A 19,900-nucleotide genomic window follows, 5' to 3' on the forward strand; every position below is an offset into this window, starting at 1 on the left:
AAATGGCTCTCATTCTTCCACCCCATATCTCTCAGTTCTCATTCTTGCTTGGGTCCCTAATCTAGCTATTGTAAATCTCATCCACTTCTCAAAAAATCACGTTTGATGATCATTGTCCAAAACGTGTTGCTTCCGAGAACCAGTAATCAACTAATGGCCATTGCCTGGACACCCACCTTATATATCACTTATCTGCATTTCATGGCCAGTCTGCTACTGCTAACGTGCATCCTCCTCCTCTTCTCCTTCTTCAATGTAAGTCTTCCTTGTTATCTTTTCTTTAGCTCTTTCATATATCATGCATTTTTACTTGTTATCATGATTGAACTCAAAAGCTTAAACTGATAGCAAACTCATGTTTATATTCATACGTGGAGTTTAGATGCAAACCAAGCTCTGACATTAATTTGTTAATATATATATATATATATATATATGTTTACTGTATGCATGTGTAGATCGAGATGCAGTAGAACTAGTTTTATACATGCTTTGGGATGTTCAAAGTTTCCAGATTCCCAGCATGTTGCTGACCGTGGAATTAATGGTGTCTCACATGATATTTAATATTGGTTTCCCACATGATGTTCAAAGTTCTGCTGCAATTCTTTGTTCATAAACTGCCTAATTAGATTGATTAATAAGCAGGTTGTACATGTCCATGTAAAGATATATAGCCTGAATATATCCCTTGTATTTTTATCCCTTTTTTTTATAGCTTATAAGTAGTGTCCGGTGTATATATCCCAGCTCATGCATGGCTTTGTACATGGACGCATGAGGCCGTCTAATTTCTTTTCCTTCTAACTAAAAAATAATTTTTCCAAGGGTTTCCACTTTTTAGTTTTTTATTTTCTCATACTAAAAATATCTAGGATAACCCAAGATATTTTAAGAAAAATCTCCATATTTATTAAAAAAAGATATTTTTAAGAGAAATAAGATTAATGCAAGGGCTTTTTACATTCATGAATGAATAATAAACAGAAAGGAATGCAGTTGCATGAAATCTCAAAGCTCAATAAATGCTAAAATAGATCATCTTATGGTATCTTTCAGACTAGCGTGGTTGAAATAGGTCCTCAATATTTATAAAAAAATAAGAGAAAATTAACTAACCATACTTTGCTTATCTAGAACAGCTAGCTCACTCAAGCGTGGGACATTACTGTTCTTTGTTGTTTTGTAACAGAAACGATGCTTCGGAACTAGCTGAACTTTGCAGTCACGGATAACAATGCCAAGTGCTAGCATGGCATGAAGGATGTTGGACTTCACGAGGATGAGTAGAGAAATGGCTGACAAGTGTCAACCTTCCTTCAGGAATCTAAGTGCATTTGTTTGACAAGGAATTGATATCTTTGGAGGCATAGGCTTTCTTAAGCAACTCCCTCTCCCTCATTTCCTTAACCCTTTTAAGAAAAACAGATTATCAGAGAGAGTTTTCTTGCATGGCAATGGATTCCTTTCAGACAATCTTTGAAGCTTCTGCTCTTCCTCATCAGGTACTATCCTTTTTTTTATTTTATATCTTTTCCTAGAAGTGAAAGCTATGAATATATATATATATAGGACAAAAGATGAGCAGTGCTTCTCCAAATAAATATAAATATAAAGTACAATTATGAAAAGTATATATGGAAGTTGTCTTCCAAGCTGAGCAAGGCCAGCTCTCATTTATCTTGCATTTCAGACTGCACAGGCTCATGAAACTTTGAAGAAGATGGATCCAAACCCACCATTCATGAGCACATACAAGCAACTTCTGAAGGCCCAGCCTTCATGCAACCATGACTTAGCTTCTGTGGAGGAGTGTGAGCTCCCACTCATAGACCTCAGCCTTCTCTACACTGAGAATGCATCACGTTGCAAGAGAGAGATTGCTGCTGCTTCTCAGAACTGGGGTTTCTTTCAGGTAGTAAACCATGGTATCTCCAGTGAACTTCTTCACAGGATAAGATCAGAGCAAGTTAAACTTTTCAGGCAGCCATTTGAGAACAAGTGTAAGGACTTCTCAGCTGATGCTTACAGATGGGGTACCCCCACAGCGACTTCTCTCCATCAACTTTCCTGGTCTGAAGCTTATCATATCCCTCTCTGCCAATCTACTGATCTTTCCAAGCACAACACCATTATCAGGTTCCCCATATAAAGTTATAATAATGCTCTTGTTGGTAATGATTATTATTATATATATATATATATATATATACATAAGAGCATGCATGATTGTTGAAGTTTGGTTGCAGCAGATTAACAATTGAAGAGCTTGCGGTATCACTGTCAAGCTTGGCACATTTGCTGGGAGGAGTGTTAGCAGAGGAACTGGGAGGAGATGGTGCATACTTTGAAAGGAACTGCAACAGAGAGACATGTTATCTCCGGCTAAACCGATATCCACTGTGCCCGGTGCCGGGAGGATTGTTCGGTTTGGTCCCGCACACAGACAGTGACTTCTTGACAATTTTATGCCAGGATGAAGTGGGTGGTTTGCAGTTGATGAAGGATGGGAGATGGATCACTGTCAAGCCTAATCCCTCTGCTCTGGTTGTCAACATTGGTGACTTGTTTCAGGTATATATATATATTAACATGCAGTGAAGTCTAGTTTAGATATTGTTTGTTTATATTTGATTTGATTAGTTTGTGCATGAATGCAGGCATGGAGCAATGGAATGTACAAGAGTGTGGAACATAGAGTGATATCAAATGAAAGTGAAGAGAGGTTTTCAGTGGCTTACTTTATGTGTCCATCTTATGATAGCATGATAGAGAGTGAAGCAGAGAAAAGCATTTATAGAAGGTTTAGCTTTAGAGAGTACAGACAGCAAGTGCAGGAGGATGTTAAAATGGTTGGTTACAAAGTGGGGCTCTCAAGGTTTCTTGTTGGAGGGGCATGAGAGTGGTAGTTGAGGCTTTACTGTCCTGGAGATGGATTAGTTGAAAGGTCTTAGTTTTAATTTATTAATAGTCCCTGTTTCCTTTTTTTAACTTTTACTTAATTTGCTCTGTTTGGCACTAGTATTAGTGGCTACTCACTTTTACTCTATCTTGGGTGGAAATATTCTCTTTCGAAAAGTAACTGGATGGATCCCATTCTTCTGGCAAACATTTCTTTTTGATTAAAAGTAAATAAATCACAACAGGAGATATATATATATATATATATATATTAACAATGTGAACAACTTCATTACACTCACCCACTAATTTTTTGCCACCAATTTATACACCACCATCCAATTTACACTTCAACCACATTTCTTGACTTATCTTCTATATATATATATATATAAACCAAATAGAATTGAGAAAATAAAAACAACCAGAGGACTTCTAGGTGAAAAATTAAAATTATAACCACCGGCCTTTTGGGTCAATTGGTTCCGGGTCCTTTACATAGGGTGTTTATTTTGGAGAGGACCCGAGATCGAATTTCATGTCCAAACAAGGTGAGACACGTGGCTCGGTATTGAGCTCTGCTCCCCACACATGTACGTCCCTGACTTACTCTTTAAATAAGAGGTGCTTGCCGACGTTACCGTTTATTTGTAAAAAAAATAAAATATACTTTTTCAGATCAATTCCAACCATCAATCTGTGATTTGGGAGACTTACGAGTGCTTCTTTAATTTAATTAATATATTAATTAAAATTTGTTATGTTCAAATATTTATTTTATTAAATATTTATTTTATTAAGTTTTGCTTTGGTTCTATTAAACTGCGAAAGTTGGCTTTACTTGATGAGTTGGAAGTTTTGGATCAAGTAAAGGAAGCCAGATGTTTATCTTCGTCAGAATTGCAACAAAGCGGAATCGTAACAAGAGCCAACTCTGTTGGTGAGTTTGAGTATGATAAGAAAGCAATAGGAAATTTATTGGAGGAAAAGGTCTCGACTGCAATGGTTAAAAGAAGGGAATGATAACACTAAGTTTTTTCACGCGGTGCCCAATGGATGAAAAAACATAAATTTCATTCCATTTGTTAGAAAGGAGGGAGTATTGATTGATGACCCACGTGCTATGCGGGTCCTTATTCGCTAAGCATTTTCAATATCAATTTGGTCAAAAGAGAGCATCTAGATTCAAAGTGGACTTTGGGAAGCTATTTGAACATAAGTCATATGTTGATTTGCCTCAGGTGGAGATTCCATTTACGCTGGAGGAAATCAAAAGTGTGGTGTTTGATTTGGGTCATGATAAAGCACCGGGCCCTAATGGCTTTCCTCAGTTTTTTTGTTTTTTCAAACATTTATGGGACACGATTAAGGAAGATCTCTGGAGGCTTTGTGATGACTTCTTCTTTGGTAAAGCAAATCTAAAAAGAATAAACTGGGCTTGTATTGCCCTTATCCCAAAGGTGGACACTCTAGGGGCCCCAGGGGACTATCGACCCATCAGCATGATTAATTCCACTTTGAAAATTATCTCAAAGTTGATAGCGACTCCTCTGGACAAGGTCATTAACGGGCTGGTAGACGTTGAACAGTCTGTCTTTTTAAAGGGGAGATATAACCTGGACAACATTGCTTCGCTGGAGGAGTTAATTTTCAGTATCCATAAGTGGAGAATGCATGGTCATATATTGAAAGTGGATTTTGCTAAAGCGTTTGATATGATGGACTGGGATTTCTTACTTGATCTGCTCAAGGCTAGAGGTTTTTGGGAGCGTTGGGGTGGATGGATCTGGAGTATTCTGGTTTCCTCGAAGGCCATTGTCCTTATTAATGGTTCCCCACATGGTTATGTGCGCTAGCAAAGAGGATTGAGACAAGGGGATCCTCTTTCATCATTACTCTTTATCCTTGCTATGGATGCCCTAAGTTCGATGTTCATGCATGCGCTAAAATCCCAAATTCTAGTTGGTGTGCCGTTGGGTGATTTTGGAAGAAGATGCAATCTGCATTATGCAGACGACCTCCTGGTGATGATGACAGGCGGACTGGAAGACCTGAGGATAATGAAGCTTATCCTATATGTGTTCAAAGGTATGTCCGGATTGGAGGCCAATTATACAAAAATGTGTCTATACTCTTGCAAGTTAGGGGAAACCCCGGACGATGCTGCGGCGGGTACTCTTAACTATGCGGTGGGTTCTCTTCTTGTCAACTATCTTGTATCCCAATTTTGGGAGAAGGCACGCGTAAACAAGACTGGGAGGGGCTGATTCTCAAAATTAGAAGGAGACTTTCTTTGTAGAAAGTGAGATATTTGTCATTGGGCTGGAGGCTCACCCTTGTCAACTCTGTCTTATCTATTGGATGTCTATTTTCGCCTGCCATGTTGGGTAATCAAGAAAATTGATAGAATTCGTCGAGATTTCTTGTGGTCAGGCCCTAACATTGATCACCCCGGATGCAGACTTGCACGAGAGAACATATTTTATCTATTGGGCTAGGCTGAGCCCTTATTGACAAATCTTTATAGAAAGGATATTGTTCCCTCAAAATAAAAATCTTTAATTGACTTGCCTTGAGTAACAAGATACTAACTATTGATAATCTAGTAAAATGAGGATGCAACAGATCTCCACAACCACTTGCCTAACGGCAGAAGCAATGGATCATTTGCTTCCGAATTGTCCATTCGCTGTTAAGATCTTTATGCATTGCTCTGTTTTATTCAATGTTCCCAATTCAATATTCCAACCACTCTCAATGAGGTATGGTTTTTCTAAATATTAATAATTGGGTCTTAAATTCTCATGGTATGAGTAACCTCTTTATTGGACCGATATGATGGAATATTCGGATAAAACAGAATAATTATATTTTCTTTTACTTAGCATCATTACATTTATCGTTTAAATAAATACATCTCTAGATTCTGAAGAAAAAAAAATGACACGTGAGAAGTCACTCTTAATTATTAAAAGAAGTCTCGACTTAATCGGACTCTTGTTGGTGCCTACTCCTTGAAGACTTAACAACCCGCAAAGTGATCCTCCAGACACAGTCAATTGGCAAGTACCACATCGAACAACTTCGGGAGAAATCTCGGCATACACTGCCAACCACATAAGATCATGATCTCCAAGGAAAAATATCCCACCAAATAACTCCAAAAATAAAAAGGTAAACCCCAAGATATTTAATATTTTCCGATAAATAATGATGTTCAAGTGATATCCACCGTTCACGTGTTACAAAGATAAGATTTTTTTATGTAGATATTTTCCATGCACTAACGCCTACTTAGACACCCCAAACCCCTCATCTGTCACTCATCCTCATCCTCTGAACTCAAAGCATCAACAATGGCAGCCATGGCCACCTCCACCCTCACCTCCAAGCCCCAAACCCGATTCCTTCACCACTCCTTCAATGGCATTCCTCTCCTCTGTCGCGTCCCCAGATCCCTCTCCTACTCTCCCTACTCTCCAAACCTCTCCATCTCTGCCTCTGCTTCATCAGACTTGAACTCTTTCCGCTTTGAACCGATCAAGGAATCCATCGTCGCCCGGGAGATGACTCGTCGGTACATGACCGACATGATCAGCCACGCCGACACCGACGTGGTCATCGTCGGGGCCGGCTCCGCTGGCCTCTCCTGCGCTTACGAGCTCAGCAAGGACCCCTCCGTCCGGGTCGCTATTGTAGAACAATCTGTCTCTCCCGGCGGTGGTGCCTGGCTTGGCGGTCAGCTCTTCTCCGCCATGATCGTCCGCAAGCCCGCCCACCTCTTCCTCGATGAGCTTCAAATCCCGTATGACGAACAGGAGAACTACGTCGTCATCAAGCACGCCGCTCTCTTCACCTCTACGATCCTTAGCCAGATCCTCGCCCGTCCCAATGTTAAGCTTTTCAACGCCGTTGCAGCGGAGGATTTGATCGTCAAAGAAGGGAGAGTTGCTGGCGTGGTGACGAACTGGGCACTAGTGTCTATGAACCATGACATGCAATCTTGCATGGATCCTAACGTCATGGAAGCCAAAGGTTGTGGTGAGCTCTTGCGGGCATGACGGACCATTCGGTGCGACTGGTGTCAAAAGACTGAAGAGCATCGGAATGATTGATTCTGTCCCTGGGATGAAGGCTCTTGACATGAACACGGCCGAGGACGCCATTGTTAGGCTCACCAGAGAGATCGTTCCTGGTATGATTGTCACTGGGATGGAGGTTGCTGAGATCGATGGTGCTCCAAGAATGGTAAACAAAACAAAAAGATAACTTTTTTTTAAAAAAAATTCTCTTTTTGATTGATTTGAGGATTCAATGGTGTGGTGTTTGTGGTGACAGGGTCCGACGTTTGGAGCGATGATGATATCGGGGAAGAAGGCGGCACAATTGGCTTTGAAGGCGCTGGGGAGGCCGAATGCTATCGATGGAACGTTGCCGGCCGAGCCTGTGCACCCGGAGCTCATATTGGCGGCGGATGACGCTGAGGTTGCCGAGGGTTAGAATGGATTAGTTGCTAAGAGTCTTGGAAAAATGTTGAGATTTAATAAAGTTGTGTTTTTATATGTCTTTGACGTTTTTTTATATGTTGATATCATTTGGACTACGATTGTGATCATTTGTGAACAATGCCCAAACTCTCTGCAACTTCTCTGAAATGGAGGAACAATCTCAAAGATAAAAAAATCACGACTTTGATATCCAATATAATTCTCCAGCGTAAACAATGGATTCCAATCTTGCTGTCTAACTCTTCTCTTATCTCTGGTCTTACTCCTTATCATATCCATGGTGTTCTCCTCAAAACTCGATCACAACCACTGCTCTCTCTTCGCTTTCTCCAATGGGCTCAATCTACTCTCCATCTCCAACCTCTTCTCCAGTCTTACACCAAGCTTGCCCATGTCCTTTTTCCTTTCTAACTTCTCCACCCCTGCCAAGCACCTTCTTGAACCTCTCCTTCTGTCCTACTCTTCTTCTTCAGTTCTCAATTCAATCCTTCGTTCATCTCTCTGCAAGCAATCTCAATCATTGGTTCTCAACTCCGTCCTTGAGTCTTACTCTTCAATGCGGATGATTCCTGAGGCTTTGGATTCTTTCAGGTTTATCATGGTTTGCCAGTGCGTTCCCTCCACCCGCTGCTGCAATGCCTTCCTGGAATCAGTGTTGTCATCTTCTCACACACAAAAAGCTTGGAACTTTCATGCTTTAGCTCTGCGGATTGGAATGGTCCCGGATTCCCGGACATGGTCCTTGCTTGCTAAGCTTTTCTGCATAGAAGGGAAGCTTGAGAATTCTGTGAAAGTATTGAGTTTGAGTTGCTGTGATGCTTCTGCCTATGATTTGGTTGTAGGTTGTTATTCAAAGAAAGGAGATTTCAGAGCGGTGATTCATCTACTGAGAGTAATGACTAATAAAGGCTTGGCCTTGAGGTTCTCCACTTATGGTGCTGTTCTGGATGGAGGCTGTGAGTTTGGTGATGCTGGAGTTGTTGGTTTTGTGCTGAAAGTGATGATTGTGAAAGGCTTGTTGCCAATGGCACCTTGTTTTGATTACAATTGGATTATTAGAAAGCTCTGTGAATCAGATAAGACTTTTGCTGCAGAGATGTTCTTCGAGAAAGCTCGAAAATGGGAACGTGAGTTAGACAATGTTTCTTTTGTGTGCTTGTTGAAGGCCCTGTCTAGAACTGGAAGAGTTGAACATGCACTGAAGTTATTTGATGTTATGTCTCAGAAGGGTGTGGGAATGGACAATGGTTGTTTGGATGTGTTTGTGAATAGTATTTGCAAAGGAGAGCCTTCCAAGAAAGCGAATTCTGTGCTGAAAGATGTTCTTGCTAAAGGTTTTGCACCCAAAACTTGCTATTTTTCCGATTATGTAGCTGAACTTTGTAGAGAAGGCTCGTGGATTGAAGCTGGTGATCTTTGGAATGCTGCGATGGAAAAGAGTATTTTGCTTAATGCTCATTGTTCTAATTCTTTGCTCGAGCATTACTGCTGTGAAGGCCTTGTTGATTCGGCGATGCTGTTGCATGATAAACTAATGAAACTTGGTGGATGTCTTGATGCTACTGCCTATAATTCACTTCTGAGAGTAGTTTTAGTGCAGAGGAGGATTGAGGCAGCAATCCGAGTATTTGATTATATGCGAGAAAGGAATGTGCTGAGCAGCAGCAATTATATTATCATGATAAGTGCATTTTGTCAAGAAAAAGAAATGCGGAAGGCCATGGAACTTCATGATGAAATGGTCAAGGTTGGACTTAAACCTGACGATTCTATTTACAAGCATCTGATATCTGAATTTGCATGAAAGAATGTCTACAAATTGCTTATATGAAAATGAAGCTCTGCCGGTTCCTACATATCTCTGATTGAAGGAATTCCATGTTACTCAATGAATGGTAATTAAATAAATTTGGCATTCGTCAAGCATTTCATTGATACAATTTGCTGAAGATATATTGAATAAACTGAAATAATTAGTGAACAAATAAACTGATATTTGGAGAAAGAAAATTAATATTAGTTTCGCGTCCAAGGTTTGAGAACTGAGAGTCCGATGATGATTGCAATTATGGTAAGTATCAGGACAGAAATCACCAAGCATTTCCTTGAAGATTTCTGCAGCTTTTTTGCTGTGTGAAGTGCTTCATTTCCTGACAGAATGTGGTTCTTGGCATTTATCACCTGAAATTAAAAAAGGAAAAAGTTATCAATGAGCGAAAAGCTGAAATTTAAAGCAAAAATGAGATTTGCAATCTTCACAATTGCATCAACCTGAATTTCAATATTATCTAACATCTCTCCTTGTGTCTCGACAAGCACTGCCATATCCATAAAAACCTGATGCAGATCAAGAAGCTTTTTCTCAATATCCCTGACAGCATCATGCCTTTCTTGAATCTCTTTCAGTGTATCCATCACCTGAATATCAATATCTCCTAAGTAGCTGAATTAATTCTATCATACTTGAATGCATATGTACAAAAATTTGAGGCTAGAACAGGATGCCGAAGAACAAACCTGGCCTCTTCCCATTTCCTGAATAGCCTTTTGGAAAATTTTCTCACTGTTGCCGTTCGCTATTAGATTATCAATCATCTGTGTCGTAGATTGCAAACTATAATAAAGTCGAAATATGTGTGGAATATCGGAAAAAAAAAAAAGGAAAAGAACTCACCTCTTCACTTGGCTGTTGTCCAGTGACTGCTCAGTGGAAACATAGAATACAAATTCATGAGATAAAATTCGAGAATAACTAGCAGAAGACGGAGTCATGCACCTGTAAATACTCTTCTCTCAATCACATTTCTGTATTCATTCTGAATATTTTCACGGAGATTCTGACATGTAAAGAAAAAGACTTTCAGAATTCATGAAGATTCGTATCTGAAGATATAAACTAACACAACTTATCCACCACCTGAAAATCATTCATCCTGTCTTTCAATCTCTTCTTCAAGAAACTACACAAGAAAACATATCGAATTAATAATTGAAGCTAATTGGACTTCATTATATGCCTGAATTGTATATGAACTCACGCAGTTGTGGCCATCCGGCACCTATCCACACCTGAACCTTTCTCACATCCAATCTTTTGCCGGTTTATTAAATTCTAAGGACAGAAAACAACAAGTTATCCGAACTTTGAAATGTTCTGTTAATACAGTTTACACTTCGAGCTATAAAATTTACATCTTTGTCGATATCTTCAAGCTTTGCTTTGATACAACGCGCAACTTTCAATCCGTTATCCACATCTTTCTCCATTCTTTGCTTGATTGCTGTGAATAAATGATCATCACTTTTAGTAGATATTAAGCTTTAATACTTCATCTTGTTAGAGATAAAAAATAAGTTATATATAAACCTTTCATTGTTGAAGCTTGAGTGACAGTCTTAGACTCCTCATTGGCTTCCTGATGATTGACAGTCAATATTAAGTTCATATATCTTAAAACTATATCACTACATAACTGTGATTACATACCTGAAGTCTCTGCAGTTGCTTGGATAGCTTTTGCATCAAATTTTCGACTTCTTTTACCTGAAAGATTGAAGAAATTAATAATTTTTCAACACATAACCACATCAAACCAATGATGTACCTGCTTAAAGAAATTCTCCATTCCATAATCAGGCTTGAGTATTGGACTCTGAGTTCCTAATTCAACAATGTTTCTTTCTATAGAAGTCTCATCTATGCTCATCACAAAAGAATCCTGCATTACAGACAATGCACCATTAATGGATAAAACATTGATAATGTTTTTAATTAGTGATAAACTATTAAAATTTATAAAACCAAACATGCTTATAGAAAATGAAAGAGCTCATTACCTTGAGTAGGTCATTCATGTTTGATTGTATTCCAAATCACAATTAGATTAATGTGCAATGAGATGTTAGAGAGTAATGCATAAGAAGAGAGAGAGAGAGTTGGAAGGCCGGCAAAAAATGTAATAAGTTGAGTATTATCGATAAGGACACAGAGACCTGGCATTTAATATTGCTACGCCTCATTTTATATATGTAATGCATCTGATTTTTAGCAAGGAATTAATATCGTCTCTGTTCTCAATAGTAAAGTTTATTCAGTGGTTAGTGAGATACGTCTTCTTGTAACCCAGACACTGTTCCCATGATTGCTGGTGCCAGCATCTGAGTTTCAAGATAAATGAGCTAGAATACCTGGGAACTTCAAAGAAAAACTTTAATCTTCATCAAGAGTGTGTGTTTGGATTGAGTGACAATAAAATGGTGATGCATTTTTCTTTTTGACAACAATATAAATTCTTCATCCAACCAGAACTACGAACACAAGAAAATAATTGGCTTAAACAAAAAAATCTATATATATATATATATATATATATGTATATATATATATATGTATATAGTTTTAAATATCTTGAAGCCATTTAGTAACCAAGAGTGGATTTTCACCTGTGCAAATAGCCCAATTGTGATTAGTGCGCCATTCCATTTAAATATCTTTAAATCAGATAAACTATTGTTAAAAAGCTCTGAGCACTGAGATTACTAACATGGTGGCAAGCTTGTAGCTGGATCTTGTGATGGGAAGATAGATCAATCAAAATAGAAGACCTAGATTTTGACCATAAATCCCAGCAAAATACATGGATGTTAAACAAGTATGGGTAAATATGTATGAGTGAATTTCGCATCAGCCAATCTGATTAAAAAAACAGTTATAATAACACCAAGACAACAACACTGATTTATGATTTTTTTTCCTACAATGATTTGCATCACAATCTCAACAGAAAAATCAAAAACTGGAAAAGGAAGACTAAAAAAAAATGTAACTGAGTTTTACTAATTCATAAGAAACTCATCATAGATGAGACATGTTTCCCTCACAAACTATTTCAAAATCAGGTTCCATTACATATTTTAAAGTCCCCTCTTGAATGTGCTGAAATAATAATTCTTCTTGCAACTGCATCTTCCTGAAAAAAGCACAACAGCAAAAATAATTTTAAAAAAAAGCACTTTAGGAATTACTGAAAAATATAAAAGAATTCATCAGAAAAACAAGTGAAGCACAGTGCACATATATGGACTGTTTATGTCAGACCAAATATGATGACAGATTAAGTATTTCAGTGGCATCTCATCAACAATCATCTAAATGTGTGTCACTCCCAAATCCTTGGAAGTTAATGAATCCACCTCGCAAGGCATTGAAGGATTGAACATTTGAAGGGGGGGATACTTGGCAACAGTGACCACAAAAAACAATAGTCTAGATTTGAATTCTCAAATTCTAAATTGAAGATATGTTTTTTTTAAACTTCATGAGCCGAATAACCTCATGCCAAAGAGGATGAGTAGATGTACATGTTCATGTGTATATCTTGCAAATACACATAAGCAAAATACATAATACCCTATTCCAAATGCAAAACCCGTCACAGCCTAGAAAACATAAGATGCCCCACATCATATATAACAGCACACTAGCCCACACACAACAATGTCAACAAAGTTTATCCTTAGACTCTCATTGCATTATTCCAATCCTTCCTGTTTCCCAAGCTACTTGCGGTTTTGTCTTTTATAAAACACCACACATGTTTAGATCCACAAAATACATATAAGCATTCGCCAAAGAATAGAAAATCAGCCGACTTGGTTATGTGAGGAATTGTCCATTTTGAGTGGGTCTCCCGGTTCTGTCTTATAAACAGCAAATCATATGTTCAAATTTGTGTTATACACATAAGCATAGAATGTTTTTCCATGGTGTGGGTGACTTTTAGAGCATTCCCTACACACAATCCTAAACATAATCAGAATTGCGGTTGGGGTATCACAGAAATTCTTTCAAGAGTACAATGCAGTCACTAACGCAACTTGGGAATGAAATGGCCACTTCCTAGAGTTTAGAGGTTAAGGGCAGCACAAAACCAAAAAGGTGCTTGAATTGGAGACTCTTGAATAATCAGGGGAAACTGTAAAGAGATACTAAAATACAACAGCATAGACAAGAATTCATTCCGAGAAAAGCAAGAATTTTTATGAAACAGTGGTATTGCCAAAAAGGAACTGAGGAGGAAAAGATCAAGCACACCTTGGAATCAAAGCTTCAATCAGCGCCAACTCGTCGGCCAGTAAGCATGGATGCTGTATCCAGTCTTCCAGTTATCCAAATAGATCACCTTGCTCACAGCCCAATAGGCAACAATCATAGCCACCAACATATATCCTCTCTGCGCCTTAACATTCTTCAGCCTCACCAAACCATGTGTGGTAGCCGCCAATGCCACTCCGACAGCCGTATAGAGAAATCCGATGGCAAAACCCTCCGCTCCCAGCTGCATTCCGGAACCTTGATAGAAAAAAACGGGTTTTCCAGGATCATTCCGATCCGAAATGAACATCGGCATCTTCCTGATGATGTTGTGCATTGTGCCGGAAACACTGAAGAAGTAGACGAAGACCGCGAGGCTCATCCATAACTTGCGATCGTGCAGTATCGTGTCGCCGGCGAGGACTCTTTTGATCACGAACGGGGCAGAAGCCAGAAGGGCGGCGATCAATAGCAGGATTTGCTTGGTAGACAAAGGAGGTGGGCGTTTGATGGGGCCGACCTCGAGGCCGGTACGGGCCTCGACGAATTCAGCCATGGATTCGGCGAGACGGGAGAAGTCAGAGGGATCCATGGCGTCGGATTCTTTGGGGGAGGAGTGGTGAGGGGAGACGAGGCGGATGTGGGGCAGAGAGGAGACGGCGAAGAGTTGGAAGGAGGACTGGGATTCCTGGAACTCGATGTCGCAAAAGAAAAGGGAGGTAGAGGTGGGATTGTGGAGGGAGAAGGAGGAAGAGAGGAGGCCGAACTCGGAGCGAAGCTGGGGCAGATGGAGTTCGGGCTTGTCTCGAAGCTGGGAAGCATCGAAGAAGACAAGGAGGGAGAAGGGGCGGGGGTGGGAGCTGAGGTGAGGAACCGGCTGATCGCGCGGTCATCGAGGTGGATCACGCCGGAAGGGGAGCGAGCGCGCAGGGCCACAAGCTCGGCGACGAGGTCCGAATCGGAGGACGTGGAGGAGATCGGAAGGAGAAGTAGAAGGGCGAGGATTAGGGTTTTGAGAATCATGTTTTCAATTTTTCCCTCTTTTTTTCCTTTGTTTGATCGAGAACGAGAAGAGAGAAGCGAGGACTGGATCTGGTTCTCGCTTGGCGAGGACTTGAACTCACGTGAATAGCACGTGATACTTGAACACATCATATGTCCAACGTGGCAATCAACTATTGGTTATTGTTGAGTTTTGGTCCTTTTGGGTATCCAAGTCATCAGCGTCAACAAGGAGTGCTTTTATTTTATTTATTTATTTAGTTTTTTTAAAAATTAATTTAAAAAAATCTAACTTTAAATATGGATTTTTTTTTTACAAAATAAATAAACCATATATATATATATATATATATCTATTAAAAAACTGTGGGAGAGATAACTAAAAACAACTTATATATATATAACAGAGCATGCGAAGAAATAAAAACATTCCTGCTAAAGGAATTGCACAGCCTTGAAGAGTCTATTGCTGCGGTCCGGCGTTGCATCCAGTTCCCATGCCCCCCCTCGCGAGGTGTTGGAGCCCGATAGGCACGAGGAGCTTTCTGGCTAGTTTTCCACCGTGGTCCTGAGTCTTGGAGGAATCTCTCCCTCCTCCCTTCTGTGTCTTTGGGTGTGTTTCTGTGCTTGTTGTGCATTTTTGTCTCATGCGCATGTATTTTTTTGTTTCCACTCCCAGTGGATGATCCGTTTGTTCTGTCAGCTTTGCTCTCTTTATTTAATGCATTTTTTTTTTGAAAAAGTAGATAAATCACGTTCATTCATTCAAAATTATTTAATGCATTTGTGGTTTATCCACTTTATAAATAAAAATAAAACTTATATAAAAACATACATAAAAACAAGATTAAAAGATCAAACTTACAAGACCAAAAATTGTCATTTGCCAGCAGTGAAAGAATTTCTCTTTAATGGAAAGCACTCACCGACCAAAACTTTCTGCTTCTCCGATATGGATCGATATGGATTCTTTGCGTAGAAATGGAGCAGAAGAAGCACATTTCTTTTGGTCCATCTCTTCATGCAATTCATCCAAAGTATATATCTAATATGAAATCAATTATACATGTATGCATAAATACACATTCATGAAATCAATAAAGTTATTGTTTACATAAAGGAATCCGGAACTATATATTTACAACCTTTTAGTTCTCCAAAACAAACAGCAGAAGCTGCAAAGAAAGAGATGGAAAGACAAAATGAGGAGCAACTGGAGATGGTGGCCAAGGCCTTTGTTGAACATTACTACAACCTCTTTGACACTGCTCGTCTAGCTCTTCCATCCTTATACAACCCTACGTCCATTCTATCCTTTGAAGGCCAGACCGTGCATGGCGCTGAGGAGATTGGCCGGAAGCTCATGCAGCTACCCTTCGACCACTGCCGACACTATGTCTCAACCATTGATTGCCAGCCTTCGCCGGTTGCCGGAGCTATCCTTGTCTTTGTGAGTGGTAACCTTCAGTTGCCTTGTGAGGAGCATCAGCTTAAGTTCAGTCAGGTACTTATTTATCTATATATATATATATGTGTGTTGATTGACAATATATATCAGAGATGAAGAAAATTTGTGGTTTTTTGTTGCAGATGTTTCAGTTGGTGCCCACACAACAAGGGAGTTTTTTTGTGCAAAATGATATATTTCGGCTGAATTATGGTTGATTTAAAGACTTGATGGAATTTAGAGAAATGAAGATCGATATATATATATATATATATATATCTGTGTGTGGTGATGAATATGGATGTTTGGTTATTGGTTTCTTTTGTGTTGTTGCAGAGATGCTTGATTCTTGTGATGCTTAACTTCTGTTGCAATAAAGAATATTTATATGGAGTTGTTCTAGCTAAAAGTAAATAGTTTTCTTTTCAAATGCTAAATATAATGGGAATGAGCCTCATACATTGACAGTAAACAAAAATAAAGTAATTCCAATCAATCAAATAATCAAGGAAAACAAAGTTATAATAACCAACCATAATAACAAAGATTAATTTACAGAAAAACCTATAGAAAGAAAAATTTTAAGGCTCTCTCAAATATACTGTATAATAAAATAATTGAGAGAAAAAACAAACAAACAAACCTATACCAACATAAATATTTTAAAAAAGCAAGTCACATATAACCGGTGATAATAAGAGTAGTTGCAACATTTTGATCTCCAATGTTAAAATGATCTTTTGAAGAAAACCTTGATTGATTATATGGTCTTTTGTCACACCCCAAATCTGGCTCGGTGCACGGACACACGGCTATAGACCCATAGAGCATGAACCCCACCTAGCACGCAAACAAACTGCCACAGAACCACAGAGCATGAACCCCATATACATGCCTCAAAATCTGATTCAGAGCAGATAAATTATAACAAACTAACTGAGTCACAGGGTTACAGACTCTATAGAGTGTATAGTATAGGAATACAAGAAGGTACAAAATATAGGTATACAAGAACATACAATGACAAGAACTCAAACAGTACAAGACAACACCTACTGGCAGCCTTTCAAAGTCTATATTGGTCTATCACACTCTTAATCTTAAAAGTGTTTTAAACAAATCCATGTATTCACTAGCCCTAGTAACTAATCCAAAAGAAAACTGAAAACAAAAAGTTCAAATTTGAAATATACACGGAAATTGATAACACATAAATAATGTAATTGAAGAAAATCAAAATCAAATTAAAGCTCAAAGCAGAATGTAACAGATTTTAGTGTATGTCTCCAAATTCACTATAGATGTTAGAGTTCATTTGTTTACCCTCGGTGATCCCGAACAGGAATAATAAAAGTCATTATTTATCTTCGATGACCTGAGACTGAAATATCAGATGGTTGTTTATTATATCACAGAACGTATATGATGTCAGATGGTCGTTAATTATTTCACCGAACGGACATGGTGTGGAATTATAGTTTTATTTTTTTAGAATTTCTTGTCGACAAAGTCAATGACTAACCTAGAACTGACAGGGTTGCATATTGTTCATTTGGAGACCAAAATATTCAGATACAAAAATATTTGCAAGGTACAAAATTCAGAAATTACCAAATTCCTCCGATTCCCAAAGTCTACTGAAAAAATATTAAAAAAATGTCAAGATCTCACTTTTTGGGAGAAAAGAAACTGAAATTAAATATGTAAAAATTAAACAAACAAAATATTTAAAATTATTCAAAATACTAATTTCTCCCAAACTAAAGTAAAAAAAGTATGCAAATAAATAAATAATGGCAATAATTTAATCAAACCCAAATGATAGCAAATCGTACCAACGTCTGGATACATATAAAATTCATAGTTTAAAACATTTAATATAATCATCTAAATGAAATCACAATGCTAGCATATTTATTAAAATAATACTTAAATAAAAGAAAATACTTAACCAAAATATCTGAAAACACTTATTCGGTAATAAATAATTTTCAATATTCACACAATACAATTATCTGAAATAAAAAGCCATAACAAAGTAATAGACAATTATTTTACCGATAAAATAATTCCATAAATACTGAAAATACAAAATTATCAGTGGATTACTTACCTGGTATTAGCCTGAGTCCAAACTGAGATCCAAGACCACCCCTTTAAAAAGATCCTAAATTCCCAAAGATTGACCAAGGTTAAAACAAAATCACTCTACAACCATTGCACAAAAAGTGCAAATCCAAACATATGCACATGTATACAAACAATTCTACAAAAAGGGAATGCTTGCATAAAAATTCCAAAAGATAACTTAACATATGATTATAAGTCTATATATATACCAACTTTCAGGTGAAACGGGAGTAAATATATAAGTATGCATATATATGTATATATATATATATATATATATATATATATATATATATATATATATAACACCTTAGATGAAGAAGTTCAAATAGGTGCCAGATGAGGCAGGATTTGATCAAAGGATGGATCTTAATTTCATATGATAGTATGTATTTGTTACTCTGTTCTTGGTTTTTTATTGTGTTGGGGGTCTCCAATATGATACCTTTTATTTCTGATTTTGAATTGCTGAATGTGTTTTGATGAATTCAATTGTTTGTAGTTATACCTTTCAATCGTGTTCTTTGTCTAGCTCATCTTGTTAGTATGCCTATTTATGTTTATATTGAATCATACTATTGTAATCCCCAACCTCTTATCTCTGTCTATACCACAAAAACTATGCTTATGTTGAGTTTGTGAGATATAGCCCTATTAGTATAATTGTCTCAGATGATATTTCGGTGCAGAACTTGAAGATTTATGGGCATTTTTTTATGATCATGGAGTTTGAATTGGGTAAGGTGAAAAATATAAAAGTTGTTTATTATTAGGTTATCTGATTGTCAATAAAATTTCATTGCTTTTGAAGTTGTATATTGAGAGAAATATATGTTTGAAAGCTATGCATCTGAATTACAAGTCTACAGAATTAGTTGGAGATTCAATTGAATGGTATAGATTGAATAGTACTCTAAACAATGTGAATTTTGGATATGTCATAGTTTTAGGTGTCTAATCTTCTCAGTATCTTTAATTTTATGATTTGGAAAAGTATAGAAAAAGTTATGCTAGATTCAAATTTTAATGGTGCGAGTCCTACTTGAATCATGCATTTGTTAGTCTTTTTATATGCATTTCTATTCTAGTGAGATCGATCCTTTGTTAATGTATAGAATGTTTGATTTTTCAAGTAGGGAGAATTGATCACTCTAGTTAGGTGGTTAAGAATCCAATGTTATACACATTCATCTGATATTGTTGAAAGCTTTAGAATTTAGATTACCTTAGCACTTCTTTAAATTTTTTTGCTTGTGTTAAATAGGCTTTTGATATCCTTGGAAATCATTCTCAAATATAAGGATTTTGAAGAAACTTGTTCGATTTGGGATTTGGAGTTTTGGGCATTAATCAAGTAAATACCCACATATAAATTATACTATATGTATAAACTCGAAAAAGTTTTAGTTTTTCTGTACCTCTGAAAGTGCCTAAAAGAAAAGAAAAAAAGAAATTATTATCATTAGTATATATTATTACTGTTGCTTGGAAGCTTTGATATTTAATATTATTATGTTTATAATTTTTATTTTTATTCATTAAATTATGTATTATTGAAATTCACTGTGAGATATTTGTCTTCTTAAATAAATGGAAATATTTTTAGTGAAATTGGGATCATTTGAACCTTGGTATTTCTACTTTGTCGAATGTTTGAATAAGAAGTATTTTGACACAATACTCGATAGTCCTCATATTAACTTTGCAATAATCCTATTTTTGGGGGTAAACACGGATCATGTCGACATGTATTTTGATCTAGAAACTATAGTTTCCCATTGCTTTCCGTAGGTAAAGAATAACGACCTCTGATAATTT

The 19,900-nt window shown here is 37.5% G+C and overlaps 7 protein-coding genes across 8 annotated transcripts; 5 read left to right on the forward strand and 2 right to left on the reverse strand.

Annotated features, from left to right (window-relative positions):
• The first annotated feature begins 149 nt into the window (after nucleotides 1-149).
• On the forward strand, nucleotides 150-3,082 carry LOC120256101 (gibberellin 2-beta-dioxygenase 8). 2 transcript variants are annotated; one of them, XM_039263871.1, is made up of 5 exons: nucleotides 150-255; nucleotides 1,193-1,505; nucleotides 1,694-2,139; nucleotides 2,250-2,574; nucleotides 2,661-3,082. In XM_039263871.1, exons 2-5 carry the CDS (start codon nucleotides 1,452-1,454, stop codon nucleotides 2,898-2,900), a joined length of 1,065 nt encoding a protein of 354 aa, XP_039119805.1. In that variant the 5' UTR covers nucleotides 150-255; nucleotides 1,193-1,451; the 3' UTR covers nucleotides 2,901-3,082. The 2 variants fall into 2 exon arrangements, with proteins under 2 accessions (XP_039119805.1, XP_039119806.1); XM_039263872.1 differs by having other exon boundaries at nucleotides 2,253-2,574.
• Nucleotides 3,083-4,010: 928 nt separating this feature from the next.
• Nucleotides 4,011-4,757, forward strand: LOC120256105. The gene has a single exon (XM_039263877.1). The coding sequence runs from the start codon at nucleotides 4,011-4,013 to the stop codon at nucleotides 4,755-4,757; it is 747 nt and encodes a 248-aa protein (XP_039119811.1).
• A 1,458-nt stretch (nucleotides 4,758-6,215) lies between these two features.
• Nucleotides 6,216-7,480, forward strand: LOC120256096 (thiamine thiazole synthase 2, chloroplastic-like). The gene is given in 3 exon segments (XM_039263865.1): nucleotides 6,216-6,932; nucleotides 6,934-7,149; nucleotides 7,240-7,480. Coding segments are annotated over 3 exon segments (1,053 nt in total). The 5' UTR covers nucleotides 6,216-6,257; the 3' UTR covers nucleotides 7,402-7,480.
• Nucleotides 7,481-7,686: 206 nt separating this feature from the next.
• LOC120256106 (pentatricopeptide repeat-containing protein At4g21170) lies at nucleotides 7,687-9,213 on the forward strand. The gene has a single exon (XM_039263878.1). It carries the CDS (start codon nucleotides 7,687-7,689, stop codon nucleotides 9,211-9,213), a length of 1,527 nt encoding a protein of 508 aa, XP_039119812.1.
• A 196-nt stretch (nucleotides 9,214-9,409) lies between these two features.
• On the reverse strand, nucleotides 9,410-11,277 carry LOC120256098 (syntaxin-132-like). Its single transcript, XM_039263868.1, has 12 exons — nucleotides 11,247-11,277; nucleotides 11,015-11,128; nucleotides 10,897-10,953; nucleotides 10,777-10,825; nucleotides 10,602-10,690; nucleotides 10,448-10,521; nucleotides 10,327-10,369; nucleotides 10,186-10,246; nucleotides 10,084-10,109; nucleotides 9,927-10,004; nucleotides 9,681-9,827; nucleotides 9,410-9,590 (listed from the first exon to the last, which is right to left on the reverse strand). Exons 1-12 carry the CDS (start codon nucleotides 11,262-11,264, stop codon nucleotides 9,426-9,428), a joined length of 921 nt encoding a protein of 306 aa, XP_039119802.1. The 5' UTR covers nucleotides 11,265-11,277; the 3' UTR covers nucleotides 9,410-9,425.
• Nucleotides 11,278-12,220: 943 nt separating this feature from the next.
• Nucleotides 12,221-14,577, reverse strand: LOC120256097 (probable dolichyl-diphosphooligosaccharide--protein glycosyltransferase subunit 3B). Its single transcript, XM_039263866.1, is given in 3 exon segments — nucleotides 12,221-12,379; nucleotides 13,504-14,358; nucleotides 14,361-14,577. Coding segments are annotated over 2 exon segments (1,002 nt in total). The 5' UTR covers nucleotides 14,527-14,577; the 3' UTR covers nucleotides 12,221-12,379; nucleotides 13,504-13,522.
• A 1,028-nt stretch (nucleotides 14,578-15,605) lies between these two features.
• Nucleotides 15,606-16,361, forward strand: LOC120256099 (nuclear transport factor 2B-like). Its single transcript, XM_039263869.1, has 2 exons — nucleotides 15,606-16,009; nucleotides 16,096-16,361. The coding sequence occupies exons 1-2, from the start codon at nucleotides 15,695-15,697 to the stop codon at nucleotides 16,168-16,170; spliced, it is 390 nt and encodes a 129-aa protein (XP_039119803.1). The 5' UTR covers nucleotides 15,606-15,694; the 3' UTR covers nucleotides 16,171-16,361.
• The last annotated feature ends 3,539 nt before the right edge of the window (nucleotides 16,362-19,900 follow it).

Source organism: Dioscorea cayenensis, unplaced genomic scaffold (genome assembly GCF_009730915.1).
Source record: "Dioscorea cayenensis subsp. rotundata cultivar TDr96_F1 unplaced genomic scaffold, TDr96_F1_v2_PseudoChromosome.rev07_lg8_w22 25.fasta BLBR01001285.1, whole genome shotgun sequence".
In the NCBI taxonomy this organism is placed as follows: Eukaryota; Viridiplantae; Streptophyta; class Magnoliopsida; order Dioscoreales; family Dioscoreaceae; genus Dioscorea; species Dioscorea cayenensis.

What these genes read in the sequence shown, in the direction of transcription:
- LOC120256099 (XM_039263869.1), top strand. Translation starts at nt 15,695, where the DNA reads ATGGAAAGACAAAATGAGGAGCAACTGGAGATGGTGGCCAAGGCCTTT. An exon ending in ATCAGCTTAAGTTCAGTCAG is followed by an intron (nt 16,010 to 16,095) that starts GTACTTATTTAT and finishes TTTTTGTTGCAG; the next exon opens with ATGTTTCAGTTGGTGCCCAC.
- LOC120256105 (XM_039263877.1), top strand. Translation starts at nt 4,011, where the DNA reads ATGACCCACGTGCTATGCGGGTCCTTATTCGCTAAGCATTTTCAATAT.
- LOC120256098 (XM_039263868.1), bottom strand. An exon ending in TGAGAGAAGAGTATTTACAG is followed by an intron (nt 10,110 to 10,185) that starts GTGCATGACTCC and finishes TCCACTGAGCAG; the next exon opens with TCACTGGACAACAGCCAAGT. An exon ending in AGGAAATGGGAAGAGGCCAG is followed by an intron (nt 9,828 to 9,926) that starts GTTTGTTCTTCG and finishes ATTGATATTCAG; the next exon opens with GTGATGGATACACTGAAAGA.
- LOC120256106 (XM_039263878.1), top strand. Translation starts at nt 7,687, where the DNA reads ATGGTGTTCTCCTCAAAACTCGATCACAACCACTGCTCTCTCTTCGCT.
- LOC120256101 (XM_039263871.1), top strand. Translation starts at nt 1,452, where the DNA reads ATGGCAATGGATTCCTTTCAGACAATCTTTGAAGCTTCTGCTCTTCCT. An exon ending in AAGCACAACACCATTATCAG is followed by an intron (nt 2,140 to 2,249) that starts GTTCCCCATATA and finishes GTTTGGTTGCAG; the next exon opens with CAGATTAACAATTGAAGAGC. An exon ending in ACATTGGTGACTTGTTTCAG is followed by an intron (nt 2,575 to 2,660) that starts GTATATATATAT and finishes GCATGAATGCAG; the next exon opens with GCATGGAGCAATGGAATGTA.